Below are 25,180 nucleotides of genomic sequence, written 5' to 3'. Positions count from 1 at the left end.
CTAAATCATATGATGTAGGTACTTTGATTAGCCCCAAGCATGAAGTATAATTAATTATAGGTAAATCTTAGCTACATTATTATAAACTGTTATACCATATTGAAGTTATTCCAAATAGTCACCCTTTTTAGAAAAAGCTTCCTCTATGACAGAACAATGTGAAATGAAGGCTCATGCAATCAATATTTATTTTAAAGAAGCAGCTTATAAAATATACATACCCATTACATGGGGTACTCTTGTACTCAAGTTGTTTTATTCTGTTATATGTTTTTAAACCATAGTTGGTATAATTTTAGGCCATGCAGGAAGCAACAGGAAACAGAAGCAAATTTCCCAATTGCTGTTTTTGTTATATTTAATTATGAAGTAACCTTGAGGGTAGAAAGGCGTATTCTGTTAATATGATAGACTGGATTCATTAAAAAGTAGAGAAGCAGGTTTTGTATAACTGCAGACACACACACACAAACAATTTTAGAATTGAGATAAATACATAAAATTATAACAGTATTTCAAGATATGCAACAATACAAGGGGGCGTGCACTGCACTGGTTCTGATTAATAAATGTTACTGCAGTTGTTTTCAGAACAACACAGTAAATGGAGAGCTGGCAAGTCAGGCTTAGAGGGAACACCACCCTAAGAAGAATAAGTTAGTTCTAGTTCAGATTTCTGAGAGGAACACCCCTGATAGTTTTCCTGTAAGAACTAAGGCACAATGATATCGCCTATGTTAATCACAATGATATCTCATTGTTAAACTTTAATATCAATATTTTCCATGTTGATTTGCTTTCAAATGTCTTTTCTATATGATACAACTATTTTCCTTGAACATTTTCATTTTGTGACACAGACAATATTTAATTGTGTGAAGGTATGTATCCATTCACCCACTGAAGAAGCTCTTGTTTGCTTCCAGGTTTTGGCAATTATTAATTAAGCTGTTATACATATCTATGTACAGGTAGATATGTATAGACCTAAGTTTTGTGTAGACCTAAGTTTTCAACTCCTTTTGGTTTTCAACTCTAAGGGGCGTGATTGATGAATAATATGATACGGGTATATTTAGTTTTGTAAGAAAGTAGCAAACTGTCGTACAAAGTAGCTCTACCATTTTGCATTTTCTACCAGCAATGAATGATAGATCCTATTGCTCTACATTCTCACCTGCATATGATGTATTCTAATAGGTGTAGAGGTGTAGAGGTATTTTGTTGTTTTAATTGGCATAGGAGTGTTAATTCTTTACCCTCTGTATTTTTTTTTCCGTGAGATGTCTATTGAAGTCTTTGATCCATTTTTCAGTGTGGTTGTTCATTTTGTTATTGTTGAGTTTTAAGTGTTCTTTGAATATTTTGAATCAGAGTACTTTATCAGACATGCCATTTGTAAGTATATTCTCCATCTCTGACTTATTTCCCCATCCCCTGGACAGGGCATTCACAGAGCAGAATTTTAAATTTCAACAAAGTCCCCTTTATCAATCACTTCTTCATGTCTTTAGAGTGTATATGAAAAGGCATCACCATATCTAAGGACATCTAAGTTTTTCCCTTTGTTATCTTCTAAAAGTCTTATAATTTTGCTATTTTCATTTAGGTCTTGTGATTGATTTTGAGTTAATTTTTGTTAAGAATGAAGGACTATGTCTAAATTCTCTTTTCCTCCTTTTTGCCTCTGGATGTCCCCTTGTTTCAGAATCATTTGTTAAAAAGCCCTTCTTTGCTTCACTAAATTGCCTTTTCTCTGTTGTCAAAAATCAGTTAAATATATTTATGGGGATCTATTCTTGAGATCTCAATTGTGTTCAAGTGATTTGTCTATTACTTCACAAACATTACACTGTTTTTATTATTGTAACTTTATGTAAGTCTTGATGTTAAGTAGAGTCAGTCCTCTGGTTCTGTTCTCTTTCAATATTCTGCTGGTTACTCTGGGTCTTTTAATTCTCCATATAAACTTTAGAATCAGTTGTCAATATTACAAAATAATGCTGGGGCTTTGATTGGGATTGTTAAATATATAGATGAAGTGGGGAAGAACTGACATCTTGACAATATTGAGTTTCCCTATACATAAACATGAAGTATTTCTCCTAAATCATTTTTTTCAGTCTTTTTTGAGTGGTAAGTTAAGGTAAGCAGAAGTACACGAGGCTTCGGAGTATCTTCCCTAGATTTTTTTTAAATTTTTTTATTTTTTACAGAGACAGAGAGTGAGTCAGAGAGAGGGATAGACAGGGACAGACAGACAGGAACAGAGAGAGATGAGAAGCATCAATCATTAATTTTTCATTGCGCGTTGCAACACCTTAGTTGTTCATTGATTGCTTTCTCATATGTGCCTTGACCGTGGGCCTTCAGCAGACCGAGTAACCCCTTGCTGGAGCCAGCGACCTTGGGTTCAAGCTGGTGGGCTTTTTGCTCAAGCCAGATGAGCCTGCGCTCAAGCTGGCGACCTCGGGGTCTCGAACCTGGGTCTTCTGCATCCCAGTTCGATGCTCTATCCACTGTGCCACCGCCTGGTCAGGATCTTCCCTACATTTAATGAGAAGCCATACCTATACCTTTTCTGCATTTTTGCCTTTTTCTACAGATTTTCTTTGAACATACTGAGGATAAAAAAATGCTCAAAATCTACTATATAAACAATTAAAAAAATAAGATTTTGGAAAAGAGAGAGAGCTTTAGGTATTTTTAAATAAATATATATTTAGGTATACAACAATATAAATATATAACACTATGTATGTATAAAGAATATACACACATATGTCTTTATCTTTATGAACAGTAATTGCAGAAAGTCTATGTTGAACCCAAATCCTTCATTTTTGTGATTATGTTGCTTTTCAGGATGGTATGATCTAATTCAGTTATGAAGCACTTTTTCTATTCCATGACTGCTACTCACCTACTAATACTTCAATTTGTCTACCAATCATGATGGTATAAAGGCAAAAAAAGTTTTATTCTCAAATAATATACTTTGTTGTCAAATAACAATATATTAGAAAGTTAGGGGTAACTAAGAACCAAGCTTGGCCATTATAATTCTATGTGGTCCATAACTACTTTTGTTTATCAAACATAATCCCTTAATATAAGCCGCTAATGATTTAAGTCTCAGAAGACAAGTTATGCATTTACTTTTTAAATAAATTTTAAATGAAATGTGTTGAAGTCAATATTTCTCAATTCCTATAAATTAGTCATTAGATGTTCCTGTTTCATCATTCTATTCCTATGGTTTGTCCTTAACATTTGTCAAAATATTACTTTTCCTTTTCTTTAACCCCTGAAATCTTTCAATATAAGTAAGTCATGTACTATTATAGCCCAACTCCAAAACTTTTAGTTTTACACTGTCTATAGATTTTGGTAGACCTATGGTATTTGCTACAAATCTTTTTTAAAGTGTATCTTTTCTTGCTATCTTTGCTCTCTATCTTGGCTTTTCCACTTCCTATAAATGTAACAGGGAAATGGCAACCTCAGGAACTGAGAAAATCTAGCTAATGAATGGGAATGGAATGGAAAGTTATACTTTTTAACCTTTATTCATGAAAGTAAGTACAATTTTCGTGAACTCTGTTTTAAAGGTTATAAGATATTGAGACCTGAAAATAATAAGGTTTTTTAAATGCATCGCACAACTTTTTCTTCTCTTCAAGTACCTCCTTTTATCTTACATTTTTCTATCCACACTATGCCCAGTAACTTCTCCATTGATTTCAGAAGTTGTGTTCCACCTCTCATTCTTTTATACCGTATTAAAATAACTCAAATAACTCATACTGAAACTTAACTTTATACTAATATTTCAGATAATGTTAGATTCCCAATGAGTGACAGAAATAAAATTTTAGATACATGGATTGCTCAAACATGATACCTGTGGAATACCAAAAACATATTAATAACCAAAGTCAAGCCACTGCATAGTATTATAAAAGATAATTCATTTTTCTTACTTCTATTTCTACAGATTCATGTAGCTTCTTGCAGGTGGCTGAAAAAGTTTCAGATGTGCCGAACTCAAAATACCAGAATTTGTTCTTCATTCTGGAAAAGGAAAGGGACAAGCAGGTTAGGCAATGATCAGTAACAGAAAGGACTTTTAAAATAGGGTAGCCCTGTCTTGTGTTATAAGTGATAGAAAAGATTTGATGACATGTACCATCAACAATGTAACAGATGGTCACATAATTTTCAGAGCTTAAATGTTGGTGTCAAATTGTATGATTGTCCCTGAGGGAATGACAGAAATGTATTAATCTGACAATTTCAAGTATATCTTAGACTTTTTAAATATATAGTAATATATATATTGCTCAGATTTTAATTTATAAGCAATACGTGCTAATGTGTTGTATGTTGCTCAGATTTTAATATATGATTTTAGTGCCTATAATTCTTAGCTTGTTCTTGAGAAGCTTCATCTGAGGTCAAACACTCATAAAGAAAAAAAAAAACCCAACCTTTCACAGGAAAAAAGAAACTAAGCTAAATATGCTAGATTTTTCTTGATGGTTTCATGTTCAACAAAACTTGGAAAATTGGATAACATTAAAAATAGTGGTTATCCATAAAAATAAAATTTAGCATTTTGTGGATAACCATTAATTATTTCATTAAGATACTGTCCTTTTATATCTGAACAATAGTGGAAAATTATGATACAACATTGAAATAAAGATATAACATTTTATCAATGTAACAAAAGTTGCAAAGAAAATCTAGTTTAAAATATTTGAGTATATAACCGGGAAGTAAGATGGTCAAAATTTGTTTTCTCCCATGACCCATTGAGCATATCTTTATTTCTTTGTGACAGTTAAATCTGTTATCATTTAACATAATTTTACAAAGTTTGACTACATTTTACTTGATATTGGATTTAAAAATTCATTCTCATGAAAAAATGCAGATTTTAATCATATGTATTCTAGTAAGTTATCATGTCCTAAATTAGAAGAAAGTGAGTAAAATGAGACATGCAGTCACACGTAAAGACAAAGAGAAAGAAACTGTTATAATATTCAAGTATTCCGCTCACATCAAACTATTATTTTTGACAAAAATTTTGCTATGTCTTTCACATTAGCATGTAAAACATTCAACAATTAAAGAGACATTTGGCAAAACCTTACTACTTAATTAAACCCTGTTTCAGTTATGGGAAACAACATGAAATCTAATATAATGCTTATTATACTGTATTCAATAGAGTTCTCTGAAATGACATTACAAATGATAAAAGTAAGCTCATCTATCTAGATGTATTCAATAATATTTAGCCTCATACAAGATTTAGTTAATAAAAATTTTTCATTAGATCTTCTTGTATCACATATTCAGGCCAGTAATCTAAAGACCAACATAGGTTTCACTGGAGTTTAGCACCATGAATCCTTATTCTTTTCTAGCAATTATTTTCTCTAGGTTATGGCCTGATTTCATATATCTAAATATATAAAAAAAATAGATGATAGTCAGTAGATAGATCTGGGGCAAGCATTTAACACCAAGATCTGTGGGCCTGAAACAACATGCAAATTTACATTAAAAATAAAACATATATTAACTTTATTGATGTACATTTACAAACTTGTACACTGGATAAAGTTATGCAAAGTTAAAAATATTTCCTAATGTTTCATTATTCTGATGAAAAATTATATTGCCCTAGTCAGTTGGCTCAGTAGTAGAGCGTTGCCCTGGCGTTTGGAAGTCTGGGTTCAATTCCCAGTCAGGGCACACAGAAGTGCCCATCGGCTCTCCACTTTTCCCCCTCTCCTTCCTCTCTATCTCTCTCTTCCCCTCTTGCAGCCATGGCTCCATTGGAGCAAAGCTGGCCAGGGCACTGAGGATGGCTCTATGGCCTCTGCCTCAGAGGCTAGAATGGCTCCAGTTGCCACCAAGCAATGCCTGAGATGGGCAGAGGATCGCCCTCTAGTGGGCATGCCAGGTGCATCCTGAAGGGGAATTTGCAGGAGTCTGTCTCTGCCTCCCCACTTCTCACTTCGGGAAAAAAAAAAGGAAAAAAAAAAAAAAAAGATAAATAATATCATTCAGTATATGGAGAGGAAAATACTGGTTTGTATGAGGTGGTCAAGACAACCTTAGCATAATACCGTATTTCCCCAGGTATAAGATGTTCTCATGTATAAGACGCCCCTTAATTTTGGGGCCCGAAATTTGAAAAAAAAAGTATTACATAAAGTTATTGAACTCAAGTTTTATTCATCATAAAATTCATACAACCTCTTATCTGCATGAATAAGCGGGAAATACAGGTAAAAATATCTACAACCACTATATAAGATGCATCCAGTTTTAGACCCCAAATTTAAAAAAAATTTTGGTATGTCCTATACATGGGGAAATACAGTAATTAGTAGATGCTTCCTGACTGTTTGTAACTCAGCAAATTTCCTAACAATATTTTTGTGTTGGACTTTTACATATCATTTTCTGGATTCATTTCTTCAGACATTTATCCATTTAACAAATGTTTAGTGAGACTATTCAAGCCATGGCTGCAAGAGGGGAAGAGAGAGACAGAGAGGAAGGAGAGGGGGAAAAGTGGAGAGCCGATGGGCACTTCTGTGTGCCCTGGCTGGGAATTGAACCCAGACTTCCAAACGCCAGGGCAACGCTCTACTACTGAGCCAACTGACCAGGGCAATATAATTTTTCATCAGAATAATGAATCATTAGGAAATATTTTTAACTTTGCATAACTTTATCCAGTGTACAAGTTTGTAAATGTACATCAATAAAGTTAATATATGTTTTATTTTTAATGTAAATTTGCATGTTGTTTCAGGCCCACAGATCTTGGTGTTAAATGTTTGCCCCAGTTCTATCTACTGACTATCATCTATTTTTTATATATATTTAGATATATGAAATCAGGCCATAACCTAGAGAAAATTCTTTTTGCTACTGAGTCTAGTGTTAAAGCTACACATACAATTGCAATTTTCTTCATTGACAAGGAGCTCAGAATATTGTATGACTATCAGCATATAAAATAATTTGAAATTTAATCTCTAAATAAAATATGAGTGAACTGTTGAGAGAAAACACTTTAATGAATCAACTACTTTTACCTGGGAGAGTTTAGAGAATGTTAGAAGAGAAGGGGACATTGTAACAGATACGTAGGAGAAAGCAAACAGGAGGAAGATGAGACAAGTTCTGGGTGTGCGTAGGAGTGCAATATAACTTAAGAAGGTACTGACTACAAGCTAGCAAGGCTGTGCTTCAAAGCACATAGGCCCAGTTAAGGGGTTTGAACTTGAAATGATTGATTAATAGGATGCTGACAGAAGTTTATAAGCAGTGGAGTGGCATGGCCAAATTTATTACATGGGCAAATAAGTCTAGCAGAAATGAATAAGTGGGTTGGAATGTTGCAATGCCAGTATCCTGGACAGAATTGTGGTTGTTGGAATAGTACAAATGTAATATAATTAAAGGCCTAAACCGCGTTGCAAGGGAAATGGAGAAGAGACACGAATGAGGTAAGAATGAATACCAACCGGTGATTTCAGATTGTACTGATTTCTGCCATACCTAGATTATCTCTGGAACCATACATGGGATACCAGAGCATCACTCGAGCAAAATAAGGGCTATGAACTCGTATTCTGACAACAGCTGGGCTCTAATGTATAATGTATTGCAGTTTGAAAATTAAATATAAATATGAGGCTTCTGATTGCATATATGTGATTACTCCCTATTTTTTCAATTTCTATCTATCAAAGTTCTTTATAGTTGTTAGGATGATAAGGAGCTCATCTAAGATATACCTTAGTATACCACAAGAAACAGGAATTCTGAGAATTGACATTCAGCTTTTACTCACCATATTAGTTAGCATTACTGCTCATGTGCAAAAGCTGTTTTAAATTCCCCATTATTACAACCATTTTATGCTTCACTTAGATAAATATATGGAGGTAATAAAAGGCACATAGAATCAGATTTCACATGACAAATTAAAATCAGTTAAATTTTATATTTTTAACTCAACTCGTCTCTAGGTTGCTGAAATGCAAAATAAAAAAATATACATTTAAGCTTGTATGCTATTTATTTTTACAGCTCCCATTAGAAAATGACCCAAATAATTCAAACTCAAATTTGTCAGAGAAAACATACAACTTTGGACCTTACAAACAAGAAAAGTGGATGCTTAACCCACCATGAAATGTTCCAAGTCTTATTTATTGTGGACATGAACAGGTTTTGTGATTACAAGTATGATGGCAAATGTCCTACCCAAAATAAGTCATTCATACTATTAATAATTTTATCCCATTAATATATTAAAACCCATTTCAATGAATTTAATTGTACATCTACAGGTTTCAGTTTAATATTTAAAGTGCCACCTACTAGAAGTTCATGTAAACATGAATCAATTAGCTCAGATTTACCAGGTATTTTCTTACTAAGAGTCATTTTGCTACTTTTACATATTCTCACAAAACTATGAACTACTGGAGTTTTTTGCTCGAATAAAAAATTATTCTTGTCATTATGAAATTTAATTACTAGTTAGCTCTCCAAGCTCTAAACTTTCAAGTATGTAATTTAAACGCTAGCAAAGTATTTTCCTTGGAAATTTCTTTCGGTTTTACATGTTTTCTGTTTTGGCTTTTTGCCTGCTAAGTAATTTTAATGCAGCCAAATAAAAAACAAACAAACAAAACGTGAATTGGTAGTACATTTCTCAAAAAGAATACCGAAAAACTTAATTAGATATGAAGCTCATTTCTAATAGAGATGCAGCCTGCAGGATGGGGTGGAATTGCCTCATTTATCTTACAGTGGAAAGCTTGAAAGTCAAAAACACAGAAAGTTTTAATTCAGGGAAATTCATCTTAAAGGTCAACTTTCTTATAGGTGTGCTTCTTTGATTATTTTATGTATTTAGAGGAAATATGGGAAGGTTATTTAATATGTATAACTAAAAAATCTTCTATTAGCCTCTTGAATCCATTTTCAGCCTCCTTACTTAAGCAATTCTATTTATATTTATGGATGACATGCTCATCAAATGAGAAAATAAAGTCCAATCTTAGCTTTAGAAATAAAAGCTAAAACATAATGTTCTAAGTATTTTAGTTAGAATAGATTTAAAATGAATATATTTTTTCACTCGTTAAGGATGTTTCAAAAAATCTCATCTTTTTCATTAGCTTTCTTTTTGCTCTTGCCCTGTTATGAAAGTATTTCAACCGCCATTTCACATCTGGCTTTAGAATTATTTTCTCACGCAGAACAATGTTTCCAACAATTCAACAAATGTGTTTAAATAATATTCAGTCTCACAATTTGATGGAATATTCTAGAAATATAGCCGGCGTTTTAAACTTAGCTAATAAGATTGGTGATGAGAGACTGGTGACTCTTAGCAATAGGGTAAGTCACGGTTTTCAACCCGCGTGCAAGAATTTTTAAACACGCAGTACCTGACTATTTAGTCAGGGGCACTGACCTCTTTTCCGTTAGATTGTAAAATTAAAAAAAAATTACAACAGCCAACACAATAGCCATCTGATGTGAATGAATTAAAATCACACGGTTTCTTTCATGTAGGCAAAAAATATATCAATACCAAAGACAATAAGGTAATATTTAGTATATAGGGCATTTTGGAAAATGGGGAAAGAGGCCATGAGGGTAGAGGTGAAATGGGTAACATGCAGGTAATTTAGAGAAGGAATAGCATACACTGTAGTCTACTTTGTGTTAGGCAAATTTTGGGTGTGCCGCAAATTTTTAGTAACCTGTTTAAGTGTGCCAATGAAATGAAAATGGTTGAAAATCGCTGTTTAAAGTGCTATGTTTACATCACAGAATTAATTCAGTTTTATTTGTTTTTCACTGCCAAGAGACATTGCATTAAACATTGGTTAAAGGGTTACTCATTTATTCCTAAACGTAGCGAAGTATTTCTTTTAAAAACATAGCAGGAGTCAGACAGAAGGGTTCTGGTGGGATCCGATACCACCAGTGGATGAGTGGTGTCTGAAATCTACAGCCCAAAACAGAAGCATTCACGGGGTAGTGGCATGTGAGCAGGTGAGCAAGGCCTTGTGAGTGCAACTTCCAGAGGTTAGTACAGGAGTCAAGGTGGGGACACGGAGTTTGTGTTTGTCATCTCTAGAAGTCTCATAAACTAATGCCGTCTGCATGGAATACAGTAATAGGCACTTAAGAACTAAGTCCATACCCAGTTCAAGTGAAATCATCAATTTAACTTTTTTCTTTTTACTGGTAACTATAAATTTACCAATAAATGGTTATGAAAAAGGTTGTTCAAAGTCTGAGGTATCAGAACAAACGGGAACTTTTACAACAATTTATAAAAATTATAGTATCAAGCATGTAAGGATGTAAAAAGTAATATATTTGCTTGTAGAAATCTAAAACTACAATTTTACGGCAACTACTATCCATATGAACATTCTAGTAGCAGAAGTAACCCAAATTCTATATCATTATATTTTATAAAGAAGAACTACATTTTACTGAAACCTTCAAAACCCGTGTTTTATTTTAAAATACCTATTTATACTTCTCTCGTAGCAAGAAAAAGATGTTAATACTATTTCATAAGAAAGAAGCATGGCTGTAATTAATACAGTGGGATACTTCATATTCACACCAAAGAGAGCAAACATTTCTCATGTCTCCAAACAGCAAGATATTATTTTTTTAATGACATATAAAAAATGCTCATGTCTAATACTCATTCATAAGATATGCCCTGTTAAGTCCCCTGGAGACAATGAAGCAAGCTATAGAAACTTCAGACAGAATCACATAATACTCCATCTTAGTTTGTGATAAAAGATGGATATGCTAAAAAGATAATATTTAATCTGAATTACTTTTGCAAGAGTAAAGAAAGTTTTCTTCCTATGTCAGTGTATGAAAGTGATGTTCCAAAGTAAAATATTTTAGCACATTTTACAATTATTTTCCAAATTCCATAAAAAAATAAGTTGTTTGTTACATGAGAGCTTTTTGCTTATAAAAACTTTATATCATAATACTATTGAAATATTTCCTTCCTAAATATATATATTTCTTTGCTTGTTATTGCATATTAGAAATAATTAGGACAGTTAAAATGGAAAGTATAAAAGCAATAGTAATGCCACATTGCACAGTCCATACTAAAGAGGTACATATACATACTAAGCTCCCAAATAGCAAAAAAAAAAAAAATAATAATAATACAGTAATGACATAAAGTGTTCAAAATATTTAAACAATGCGCAAGCATGTTTAGAACAGAATATATTTCAACGATTAGATATTTACTTCTAAAATAAATGTTTTATGATCATAAAAGTTTCCTTAGGCCCTGAATTGGTAGCTCAGTTGGTTAGAGCATCGTCCTAATATGCCAAGGTTGCGGGTTCGATCCCTGGTCAGAGCACATACAAGAAACAAACAATAAATACACAACTAAATGGGACAACAAATTGATGTCTTTTTCTCATTTAATTTTTCTCTCTCAAATCAATAAATAAAGGTTAGAAAATATGAATGGTATCTAAAATTACTACACAAAGCAGTTCCGAAAATAAACCTAAGAAGTTCAACATATCATAAAAAGATTAAACAAATATTCTTGAAAAACATTTACTTTCAGTACTGAAAGGTCAGTTAATTTTCCTATTACAATCTTCTGTGTCATAGAATAATTAAAAATCAATAATAATGTATCATTAGAATATATCATACTGTGTCACATTTTAATCTAATTTTCCTAATCAATTTTAGATGTTATATTTTTTTAAACTTGTAAAAATAGAGAAAAAAAAATGACACCTCTCTTGTTCCTTCACACATCATTTTCTTACCTATATTCTGTGACAACTACCCACAGCTTCACATCTTAAAAATTTTTACTAAATCTTGCTTTTGTTCTCTGAAAATGAAATGTTTTACCTTTTGTTTTTCCTCACGCCATCAGCAATCTTTTTCCAAGTCTGTAACAGGAAGTAAAACTTTGCATTTTGAAAATGCTGTTCATCTTAAAACTCTCCTCACACAAGATGTAAAGAGTGGGGCAATTCTCCTTTTCCCGATGCTACAGAGAAGTGGTATTATGAACACAGTAATTACCTTGTAAAAAATTATATGAATGGGAATCAGACAACTTGAGTTATATTGAAAATATTGATATTTTAATGAAATTTAAGAATTATATAGTCTAACACATAAATCAGTAAATCCATTATTATTTAGATTGCATTTTTTAACACTGATATATGTCTTTAGGGACCCAGAGGATTCTCTGAAATATTATGATCTGTTGTTGTTTCCACCAAGATGTTATAATTTATATAAAATATTCAGGCTGACTTACTTGTGTATAAACTAATTGATAGATGTAGGCATTATCATGTGGGGATTATTCATCATGCTGGTATATTCAAGTACATGTTAGATAATCAGATACATATAAAAGAAATATTTCCTCTCTGGCATTATTACTGTTTTATTTTTTATAATATGCCTAGCCAATATACTATTTTCTCTTGTTTGAAATTATGCCCATGTAAACAGATAATAAATGCAGATGAATTCCAGTTGGAAATAATTTGATAAGCTAAAACTATTTTCAATTTGCATCACCATCAACAAACCACCACATATTTTTTTTATGTTAAAATAGTTAAAGAACATGTTTTATTGATTTCCAGAATTTAAATAAGTCATCTGTCCTTTTCAATTGAGAAAGAACAAAGTGATCCCCTTGTCCACAAAAGTAGTACTATGGTCTGAAACTAGATACAGTATCAAAGTCATCATATCCTGAATATTGTTGAATATTTATAGCCACTTACTTAGGTTAATGACTCATTTAGAGATGTTTTCTATCCTGGAAAGATTATAGAGTTTGGAGGGAGTATCTCATTTTCATTTTTAAATCTATCAATACAAAAGCAAAATCTCCTGGAAACTCTTTTTGAGTGAGTGGTCAAATATTCATAAATAACAAGATTATTCCTACTTATATATTTTACTGTCATTTAATCTTGCCAAATTTCATTATTATGGATTCACAGAATCATGTCTATGAGCAGGACCGATATTTTCCATTCAGTTATTTCCCTAACAATTTAGAACATAATCATTTGAGACAGTTTAAAACAAAAAGCAACTAACTGGCCCTGGCCGGTTGGCTCAGCGGTAGAGCATCGGCCTGGCGTGAAGTCCTGGGTTCGATTCCAGGCCAGGGCACATAGAAGCGCCCATTTGCTTCTCCACCCCTCCCTCCTTCCTCTCTGTCTCTTCCCCTCCCGCAGCCAAGGCTCCATTGGAGCAAAGATGGCCCGGGTGCTGGGGATGGCTCCTTGGCCTCTGCCCCAGGCGCTAGAGTGGCTCTGGTCGTGGCAGAGCGACGCCCGGAAGGGGCAGAGCATCGCCCCCTGGTGAGCAGAGCGTCGTCGCCCCTGGTGGGCGTGCCGGGTGGATCCCGGTTGGGCGCATGTGGGAGTCTGACTGTCTCTCCCCGTTTCCAGCTTCAGAAAAAAAGCAAAAAAAAAAAAAAAAAAAAAAAAAAGCAACTAACTGCCTTAGGAACATGGAAGGGAAGACCAAAGAAAGAAATGACTCTTCTTTTTGCTGTTCATTCACAGGTATTTACTGAATACCCCTTACGTGTCAGGCTCTGGTCTAGTTGCTGAAAATTCACCTGATTGAGAAGATAAAGTTCCTATTCTCATTGCTCAGTCATATTTGTCTAAATATAAGATTAGACTACCTAGTGTCACTTAGAATGAATGAACTGCTTTTTCCTCCTTTCATTTTAGAGCAGAATATACATTAAAAAGCCCAAAACAGTAAAACAAAACATATAGATTTAATTCAGCCAATTCTTAGACTACTCTTTACAATTAAAGGATAATGTTATTCATAATCAAAGTGTTATTGAATACAATGGCAGACTGACTAATGGGCACAAATTCTTCCCAGTCCCATATACATGGCCCTCTGCCGTGGGTCTATGCCACTTCTCCTTCCAGAGCCAAATCCTTTCTCCACCCTGATAAATCTGGACTCGCCTTGGTGACTCAGTTTGGCCAATAGCATGCAGCAGAAGTGATGCTGTGCACGTCCAGAGTCTAGGCCTCAGGGGGCTTGTAATCGCCACTTTCTGCACCTCGGAGTGTTGTCCTGAGCCTCCATGTTGGGAAGAAGCCCAGCACGGAAATGACATGAAGAGGAAGATCAAGCTCAGCAGAGCCCTGCCCCCAGCCCACCTGCCAGCTTCCGGCCGCTGAAGAGCTGCCCCACTAGACCACAGAAACATGAGAAAGAATAAATTGCTGTTGTTTTTTAAGCCACTACCTTTTGGTAGGATGTGCTACGGATAAATAGATAAAAGACACAAGAATGTATTATATATGTTACAGGTGCTAAACAGAATACATATAAAAGTCAGCGAAAGCTTCCCATAAACTCTGCCTGTAATCTCTGTCCTATATTATAGTAGGAAAGATAGTAATTCCTCAAACACTCACATGGGCACTGTGAATGTGCTATGGTAATAACTGAAAAAAAGTTAAATAAAAAATGTTTCATGAGAAATTGCAATTACTGGGAGAGAAGCACATTTCTGGCCCAGGAGACTATAAGCAGAAAGGCCCCAGTTGTAGAAAGCAGATACTCAGAAACAATTGAGAGAAGGCCAAAGACCCTAGAGCAGAGAAATTGTGAGCTCATTGTAGGGTTGTTGTCAGGTCAGGGCCCGATATTTAGCTGCCTAGCATATCTGTCTTACAATGAATTCTGTTAGTAGCAGTGCTGATAAAGAATTGGTGTTTCTTTGTGTGTGTGTTTCATCTTTTTGATGCAATTATTTGCTGCAGGATCATCAGGAAATGGCAGCGAAACATGCTACTAAAAGATCAGAGGAGTAGGGCTTGAATTTCATTGTTAAAACTCCTTGCATACTCAGACCCTCAGAATTGAAACTAAGTAACCTAAATAAATTTAATAATGGAAGTGAATTAGAGAGAAAGAAGCTCTGGTAATTGTGGTTGTATTTGTCTTTCCATTGAACGATTAGACTTTTATATGCAAGAAAAGGAATATGATAAGGCAATTAAATACAGTAATAACCAAGCAAATCAACAAGTGTCTGTTGTACAGAGGCGGACTCTCCTATGAGGTCAACTTTATTCATCAGCATAATACAAAGAAAGAGTATGCAAAAATCTGAAAGGATGATGAAATTTCTTAACATCTTTTATTGCTCACATAAAAGGAAAGTATCAGGTGAAGAAATAAGTCAATTATTTCAAATCAGATAAAACTAGGGAAACAGTTCTGTTGGAAACAAAATCCTGCTTTTCCCTTAGCTCAAAAACAAAAAATATAGACGTAGCAATGAACAATCCTGGAGTTCTGTCCTTTGTCTACTAGACTCACAATAATAATGCCCAGAAGTACTAGCAAGTGACCAGGCTGGGGAGGCATTGGGGCTGATTATTGTTTTAAGCAATAACTCTGAAAGCAAAGCAAGCAAAAAGAAAGAAAAATTCTGAATTCTTTTTGTTACATTCAGTCATCACAATAGAGCAATTTTCTCCCATCATCCACAAATCTATCATCTTACTAATACTTGGGTAAAATCATTTCATTGTAGCACATAATCTATATTAATAAGCTGCTAGACTTTTCCTAATAGTCTACTTTCCTTTCCACTTTAGATTTAACAATCACATAATAATCACTGTTCTGCTTGGGAATGAATCATACGCAGTAGTGAGGAAATAGCTGAGAGGGGGATGCAGCCCAGGAGAGGTTTAATCATAGGAAACGGCTGACTCTTTCTTTCCAATGACCATCTGCACTCGTGGTAACTCAGGTGCTAATGCAGCTCAGACCCACACCGCACAGATGCGTCAGTCTCAAGAACCAAAGGCCGTGGAGCAACAGACTTCAGAAAAACCAAATTTTCTAAGGAAATGCACCCAGATTGTCATATAGAAGGTCACCATCTGTGACTATGTCACAGAAAAAAGGAATATATTTGGTAGTCTTAATACCACTTTATGACACTGGCTGAAAACATCCAATGTGTACCTTTCTTCTGAAACTCATCACTGGCGAATATTCTCATCTTTTATGGTTTCCTCCTAGACAGTCTACATCTTGAGGGTAGGGGCTATCTAGGCCAGCTTCATTTCCCTCTTCCTCATAGTGCCTCCAGCTGCTAAGTACCCAATATTTGGAGGATAACTGATGGGAATAAAATCACTAATTGTGGAATTCCACTTTCTTGAGCAGAAAAGCATCATAGAAATTTTTCCTTTTCATTTTCTCCACTGGACAAAAAAGCCAAGTCTGAATTGATTGGAACTGGTGCCAGACATGGGATCAGATTTAAGTCTTCTCAAAACCAATCAGCACGATTACATCTTCTGAGACTTTTTGTACCTAGCATCATATCATCTTAATCCTTAACTATATACTTCACCGAATCATTACTGGGTGATATTTATATTATGAATCAGGACAGAAGTAGAGGGACAAGGGACCACCCAGAACCTACAGGGTAATATAAATTCTGCATAAAAAAAAAGAAAAAAGAAAGAAAGAATTTAAGATTGCGGACTAAAAAGATTGACCTATTTCTATATGCTAGTATACAACGTAGATCATACATATCTCCATAATTATTATTATTGTATTTTCACCATTTGCAAATAATACAAAAGCAAGGCGCTGGAATCACAGGTAAAAATGATGTGTGGGATTTCTATTAGTACTTGAGTCAACCTGACTCCTCTGCATTCCTTGCTTAACTTGGCTTCATCCTTCTCCACCTACTACAATATATGCAGAAATCCTACTGCAGTACTAACAAGTCTTTTCTCTCATTTTTGCAAAATAAATTTAGAAAGCCTGAAAAAGAAATCTAGATGCTAGAGCCAATTAGTCTGTAAATAGATTTATGAATTACATGAAATGGATACTTCGAGTAGTGGTTCTTAATTTTTTGTGTGTCATGGATACATTGAGAATTTGATGAGAGTCATGAGCCATCTTTCCTGAAATATATACATAATATACATCTAAAGGATTAAGCTTAAAATTTCAAAGGTTTTAGACTCTTCTTACACTCTATTGATAGTTCCCAGAACAATGTAGATCTAGGTTAAAAGTCATGACTATGACAGCATTTGCAAATTTGATAGTTAACAAAAATCCTAGGTGATATGCATCATAAATGACAGATTTCAAATGTTAATGATTTTGGAGTTCTTATTTAAAGTGATTTCGCACCAGCATTTATTATATTAAATCACAAATATAATTTTTAAATTGCTCTCATATATCTATGTAAAATCTACATGATATGAAATAATTTTATTTAAAATTGAGAAGACAGACACATTTTATCATTGATAGATATTTGAGGACATGATAGAGCTGTAGTCATGTATTGCTTTGCTATTCTAATAGTAATTCATAAAATTAGAATTGATTACATTTCATGAGTGAATTTTAATCCCCAGTTTATATTCCTGTCTCTGTAAATCTACATTGCTATATCCTCAAAAACATAAGAATTTGGCTTATTCACCTAATTTTCTGTTAGGGAGAGGAGTATTTGTGTGGAGATATATATACAATATATTCCATAATGTATTATTTTCACCTTTACTGTTTTTCCCCCCTCTGGTTTATCTTAATACAGAACAAGAAACTGACTAACATATATTTCATAACACAAATTATTGTCCCTGAAGCCAACTCCTTATCTATTCACAATTTAACAAATAATAGGGACTAAAAAGAGATTTTACAAGATCTACAATTGTAATTAGGCATATTTTTTAAAATAATGAATTTTATTAGAGAGAGGTGCTAGTAAAAGATAAATATAAATTTTGAACTTATTTATTTTTTTTTAAATTTTTCCGAAATGAGAAGTGGGGGAGGCAGACAGACAGACTTCAGTATGTGCCTGACTGGGATCCACCCATCATGCCCACTAGGGGGCGATGCTCGGCCCCTTTGAGGCATTGTTCTTTTGCAGCCAGAGCCATTCTAGCACCTGAGGCAGAAGCCATGGAGCCATCCTCAGTGCCGGGGGCCAACTTTGCTCCAATGGGGCCTTGGCTGTGGGAGGGGAACAGAGAGACAGAGAGGAAGGAGAGGGGGAAGGGTGGAGAAGCAGATGGGTACAATTTCCACAGGGAGGGCCAATGCTCTACCACTGAGTCAACAGGCCAGGGTCCTTAATTTTTTTTTCAAAAAGTTTCCTCTAGAAAGGACTATACTTTCATATTGATATCACTTTTTATGTTAACAATAGCAGAAATCTTTAAAAACAAAATGTGCGGGACATAGAGTTGGCGCTATGGCCTGTAATGTAAGTACATCAGAACTTCTGGTAACAAGTAGCAAATGATTAAAAAAAAATAACACATGCAAAGCATTGCAGTCCTAATTGTGTCCTTATAACTTGACTTCTGCTTGTTTTATGATACATTTACCATTATGAAAAATATGTGTGTAATAGGAAGAATTAAAGATCATGATGATTTTCTAGAGCAGTAGTAGTCAACCTGGTCCCTACTGCCCACTAGTGGGCATTCCAGCTTTCATGGTGGGCGGTAGCAGAGCAACCAGAGTATAAATAAAAAGATAGATTTAACTACAGTAAGTTGTTTTATAAAGATTTATTCTGCCAAACTTAGCGAAAATCCAACATAAAGTACTTGGTAAGTACTTTATTATATGTATTTTATTTAATAATATAAAGCATATTATTATTATATGCTTTAACTCTGCTTTATAAATTCTATAAAGTTACTTCCCTACTTTATAAATCACCATTACTGTGGAACCGGTGGGAGGTCAGAAAATTTTACTATTAACAGAGATACAAAAGTGGACAGTAGGTATAAAAAAGTTGACTACCTCTGTTCTAGAGCATTCCTAGAAAAATTAGCATGTACCAAATATAAATCATATTTGTATTTATTAATTTATTACTTTATATGGTCACATTGTTTTAAATGCTCATGTACTTTCTTAGAAAACATAAATGGTAAATATGAATATATACATATATATATTTATATATATTTAAAATTTTCCTATTTTGGGGAGCAAGGAGGAAGGGAGGGAAAGAGAGAGAGAAAGAAAAAGCATCAACTTGTTTCCACTTAGTTGTTTTATTTAGTTGTGCACTTATTGGTTGCTTCTTAGTACGTGCCTTAATCAGGGGATCGAACCCAGGACCTTGATGATGCTTTATCCATGGAGCCACCTGGTCATGGTAGCAAATATATTTTTTTGATAATTATGGCTCTAGAAGAATTTATTCAAGTATATCATTCAAATCTTCCTGTTTAGTTTGGTCCATTTATATTTCTACTACTTTAATTCAAGTCATTATCATCGCTTGCTTTGATCATTGCATCAACACAATTGAACAAATATTTTCACTTTCGCTCCTTCAGAAGTGGGATTAGGCCTGACCTGTGGTGGCGCAGTGGATAAAGCGTAGACCTGGAAATGCTGAGGTCGCCGGTTTGAAACCCTGGGCTTGCCTGGTCAAGGCACATATGGGAGTTGATGCTTCCAGCTCCTCCCCCCTGTCTCTCTCTCCTCTCTCTCTCTCTCTCTCCTCTCTAAAATGAAAAATAAAATTTAAAAAAAAAAAAAAAAAAAGAAGTGGGATTACAACTCCTGGCCTGTTTATGGTAAAATGGGGCCATGTGACTACTTCTAACCAATGAAATACTAAGAAACATAAGGTGGGTCATTTCAGAATGGAACATACTTGCCAAAGAGAGCTTCTTTGGAATAATCCTCCTTTCTTGTACACTAATGGGCAAGGTTCAAGTACATGTCTGAGCTAATCAACTTGGATCTATGACTAAATAGACTAAATGAAATATCCCTGGGCTTGTAAAAAAACCTTGTAACATGACAGAAAACAATCTTTTGTAATTTTCAGTCTCTTTTATTTTGGGTTGTTTGCTACTTTGGTATAACACTTCATATTATGCCCAAAACATGCTCTAGCATATATTTTCAAACATTGTTGCTTTATTCCCAAAATATTCTCCAAAGAGTCACCATATTTTTTATTTGTTTCAATTTGTGAAACAATAACTATTATATCAAATTAAAATGTTTGAAGTAGTGTTATCACAAAGTAAACAATTTTTCAAATTTGTCTTTAAATTTATTATAAAGGCCCTGGCCAGTTGGCTCAATGGTAGAGCGTTGGCCTGGCATGCATAAGTCCCGGGTTCGATTCCCGGCCAGGGCACACAGGAGAAGTGCCCATCTGCTTCTCTACCCCTCCCCCTCTCCTTCCTCTCTGTCTCTCTCTTCCCCTCCCGCAGCGAGGCTCCATTGGAGCAAAGATGGCCCGGGCGCTGGGGATGGCTCCTTGGCCTCTGCCCCGGGCGCTGGAGTGGCTCTGGTCGCAACAGAGCCACGGCCCCTGGTGGGCGTGCCAGGTGGATCCCAGTCGGGCGCATGCAGGAGTCTGTCTGACTGTCTTTTCCCATTTCCAGCTTCAGAAAAACACACACACAAAAAATTTATTATAAAGAGTTCGTTAGTCCTTTGCTCAAAATAAAGTTTCAGTTCATTAATTAAAATGCTAGTTTCATCGAAACTCCTAACCTAATTTAATGTGGAAATTTATTTCCTGCCCTACGTAATGGCTGTTGCAAGAAGAACATATACGCTAAGAATAGGGAGGAAAGGGCACATTCTTCATTCCTATCCCACCAAAGATTTCTCTTCCTGCTTCATCCATGGTCTCCTACTTTTCCAATTTGGACCACAGGGTTGGAGAAAAGGTTAAGAGAATAAGATCTTATTGATTTGTAGCACGGTGGAAAAGTTCCACTAGTGCTTTTTAGTTTTGTCATATTTTAAAAATGTACTTCTTTTATTCTTCAGAGATTCCATTCTACACTGTCTCCTACCCTTTCCTCCCACATTGGAGATGTTTCCTCTATAGTCTCCCGGCAAGGTCAAGTGTATTGCCACCCCAGCTGATCGACACATCCCCTAAATGGCTACCAACCTAATTTCTATTTCTTTTTGTCGAGGTCACAGGATCTACAAAAAGCTCAAGCAGATTATGGTCTTCCCCACTCCACATCCCGCTTCCATGTCTCACAAGGCTAGTCCTCATGACACTAACTCAAAGAATATAATATTTCCCCAAATTGCAGTCCCCCGCTCTGCTGTCAATAGCCCCTTCGGTCAGCTTCATGCCCTTTATTGTCCAGCTGTGACTCATATGTGAGGTCCTAAAAACAGTGGACACATCTAAAGATCTCCAAGTGAGCTGCTTAAACCTCCTCTCCCACTCCAGGTTGGGTGGTGCTAGCAGGGTCTGCCCCCACTAGCAGGGGTAAAGTGCATCTGCACCGTGTCTCCCTCCAGAGAAGTCCTCAAAACCCTTCCCAGCTCCACCAGCTGGCGCCTTGATACCTGCGTGTGGCAGCGTGCATAGCAGGGGAAGGGATTCTTCCACGTCAACTGCTGTAAGCCACCACAGCAACCTTGTACATTTCTCCAAACTCTCTTTAATTTCGTAAGTAACCTAATCCGTCATGCAATATTTTAAATACTTTCTATCATTCCCCTCGTAAAGATTACAAAAACACGCATACTCTCATCACAAAAATAACCTTACACAAAACGAAGATTTTACAAAAACCTGTCCAAAAAAAAAAAAAAATTAACAAAGTTACTAACTATGCAATTTTTCATTTTAAATTAAATCATAGAATCATTTTCCTCTCTCCCTAAACCCATTAAAAGTACAGTACTTTATAGCAGTGATGACATTGAATGATTCACAAATTAAGAACACCATTGTTACAACGCTCTGAACTCTAGGGAACAGAATTATAAAAACCTATAAAAACTTGATCCCCACCCCCAGGCCCTGCTGCTTCAGAGGCACAAATGTTGCTTATTTAAATACTAAACTTTTGTAAAGCCACTTTATGAACACTTTGGGCTAACTAATTTTCTATGGTGAGTAAGGAGTACTCAGATTATTTTCACGCAGGCAGACTGGCGAGAGATTGATGAAACATTCAAATTGTAATCTTGTTCTTGAAGCACAAGTGGGCTTTCTATAAATGACTGAATCCGGAAGAGAAATTTTGCAGGTGGTATAAGAGTTTGGGGCTCCCTCCTAGCCCCCGAAGTCACGGGGAAATTTTCCAGGAGACCCGTGGCACAAGGCCTCATGGGGCCTTGGCATTACTCCAATATTGAGAAAGCATGTTTTGCAGGTTCAAGTAATGATGATACAGCATCTAGGTTATAGACTCGGGGGGTGGGGGGAGAGGTCTGAACTTTCAGAACCTTACTTCGCGTCATCTTATTCCGAGGTCTGTCCCAGTGGATTTCGTCTTTTGACCCACTGTGCAGAATTGTTTCCTGATTAGGTTGTTTCAAAACTAAAAGAGATAAAAATAGGGCTGAGCAGCCAGCCAGCCAGCCAGCCAAATGTACCTTTTATAAATCTATCTCTAAACTTGCAGGGAACTCTAACAATGGCTTCATTAATTTAGCAATCACTCAATGTCATAGCTATTATAATGTACTAAGCTCTTAAGAGAGAAAGAAAAAAAAAAAGAAAATTATTTTATTCCCATGATTTAATTTAAAATGAAAAATGAAAAATCGCATTGATGGTAGTCTTGTTAAACTTTCTTGATTTCCTTTATGATTTAAAGTGCGGACTTTCTTTTCTTGAAGGCCAGGCTTTCATCTTCTATTTTAAAACTCCCCAGTGAACATTCTTATTTTTCTAGGACAGGTAGGAAAGCACTTCAGTCATTTAGTAAAAAGTGGCAATATGTACTGAAAATTCAGTAACAAATGCAGCCCCAAGGTGTGTATTAAAACAGTGTACATCAAAACAATATACCCAGCCAGGACTGGTGGTTATTTATGATAACAGTAAAGCGCCGTGCCTCCCATCAGTAATTATGGACCTTGCCTTGGTGGGGCCTTTTCTCCTGGATGCCTGGTAACTTCCAGGAATTCCTGCCAGAGACAGTTCCCGGTGCCCTGGGGGTGAGCGGAGGTGTTGAGCTCCTCTGGGCCATATGCAGAATTGTTCACAGCCAGGGGCTTGGGATTTTTCCCACTGAAGTGGCTTTGTAGGCAGTATAAAACTGTCCCTTACTCAGAGTGCTCCTCTGATGATGCCTCAAGTTTTTGTCTTTCCCGTTCATAAAGGGTTTTCCTAGAATGGGCAAGTCTTGACCTGCCAGGCCTTCTAAGTGGTCCCTGTGATCCCACAGTGCAGTCAAAGCATCCCAGAGTTATTCAATTAGACATCCTCTAGATCAGGGGTCCCCAACCTTTTTTGGGCCACAGACTGGTTTAATGTCAGAAAATATTTTCACGGACCAGCCTTTAGGGCGGGACGGATAAATGTATCACGTGACCGAGACAAGTGTCAAGAGTGAGTCTTAGACGGATGTAACTGAGGGAATCTGGTCATTTTTTAAAAATAAAACATCGTTCAGACTTAAATATAAATAAAACGGAAATAATGTAAGTTATTTAATCTTTCTCTGCGGACCGGTACCAAATGGCCCACGGACCAGTACTGGTCCATGGCCCAGGGTTTGGGGACCACTGCTTTAGATAGTTTAGACTTCACTCAGGATGGCCCAGCCAAAAACAGTGTATATTGTAAGACTGCACAGGAGAAAGGCTTCTACTGAGAGCAGAACATAACAGGAGGCAAATAAATTTAATTCTAGACTCATGAGAGTCCTTTACCTCCCCACTATTTCTGAAGCTTGCCTCTTTATGAACACTGATTCTCTTTGGAGATTCAGTCTATGGACAGTGAAGATGACATTCTAATTCATCTGCCCATATAAATAGTCAAAAATAAAATAATGTTAATTTCTTCATTTGGAATGCTCACTTCTCAGTTTTACAAATATATCTTGATTATGTAAGAGATTAACGTTAGGGGGAAATGTGCAAAAGGTATATAGAAATTCTCTCTGCCATTCTTGTAACCTTTCTATAAATTTAAAATTATTCCAAAGTATAATTTTTATTTAAAAATTAGTCATAGTGGGGAATCTCTAGCAATTCAAAGTCAAATACATGCTACAGAATGATATTATCAGTCTTTATAAAGTACATAAAATTATCCAATAAGTATCCAAGATCTCCTTCCATCACCATTTATCCCCTCTTCACTCATTTCTACGTCCCCACACCTTCAACCCATGTTGTCGTTAAAAAACACTCATAGCTTTTTTTTTTTTTTTCAGAGACAGAGAGAGAGTCAGAGAGAGGGATAAATAGGGACAGACAGACAGGAACGGAGAGAGATGAGAAGCATCAATCATCAGTTTTTCATTGCGACACCTTAGTTGTTCATTGATTGCTTTCTCATATATGCCTTGACCATGGGCCTTCAGCAGACCGAATAACCCCTTGCTCAAGCCAGCGACTTTGGGTCCAAGCTGGTGAGCTTTGCTCAAACCAGATGAGCCCGCGCTCAAGCTGGTGACTTCGGGGGTCTCGAACCTGAGTCCTCCGTATCCCAGTCTGACACTCTATCCACTGCACCACCGCCTGGTCAGGCTAAAACACTCATAGCTTAAGGTGAATGCAGCAATAGGAAATATACTAAAAATTAATAATTTAAAGAGAAAAAAAATTTATTATTTGAAATAAACTGCATACTTGAAAGCATTTACCTTTTTATTTTCTTAAGACTTCCTTTTTACTAGATGATTATGCAAACAGTATTAAGAAGGGGAAAAAACAATCTATTTTTGCTCTTGTCTGTTATAAATATTTACACATTTTGGTGGTTTTAGCAAAACTGATTTGGAAGGATATAAAATTTTGATTAAAAATAAATTAAATCATAATAACATTTGGGAAAATGTCATCTGAGGGGAAAATTAATTTTTAAAATCAGTTTTTACCAACATTTAAAAAATATATTTTAGACAATTATGCCACATATACACTTTAAGACTTTATCCCATTACATAAGATTGCTTCATTTTCTAAACTCGTTATTTGTAAATAAAATTCATTTTTTTGGTTCATTTTCTTGCCTCATTATGCT

General features: G+C 35.4%; 1 protein-coding gene across 3 annotated transcripts in view; it reads right to left on the bottom strand.

The window, feature by feature from the left end:
* The window catches only part of DGKB (diacylglycerol kinase beta), a 645,807-nt gene that overhangs the window by 177,989 nt on the left and 442,638 nt on the right, over positions 1–25,180 (bottom strand). For all 3 annotated transcript variants that reach the window (XM_066354004.1, XM_066354003.1, XM_066354005.1), the window contains one exon: positions 3,984–4,074. In XM_066354004.1, coding sequence (XP_066210101.1) covers positions 3,984–4,074 — 91 coding nt within the window. The remainder of the gene's footprint in view (positions 1–3,983; positions 4,075–25,180) is intronic.

Source organism: Saccopteryx leptura, chromosome 12 (assembly GCF_036850995.1).
Source record: "Saccopteryx leptura isolate mSacLep1 chromosome 12, mSacLep1_pri_phased_curated, whole genome shotgun sequence".
Taxonomy (NCBI): domain Eukaryota; kingdom Metazoa; phylum Chordata; class Mammalia; order Chiroptera; family Emballonuridae; genus Saccopteryx; species Saccopteryx leptura.
Note: the sequence above shows the minus strand (reverse complement) of the source record. Positions and strands in the feature narration are given on the sequence as shown.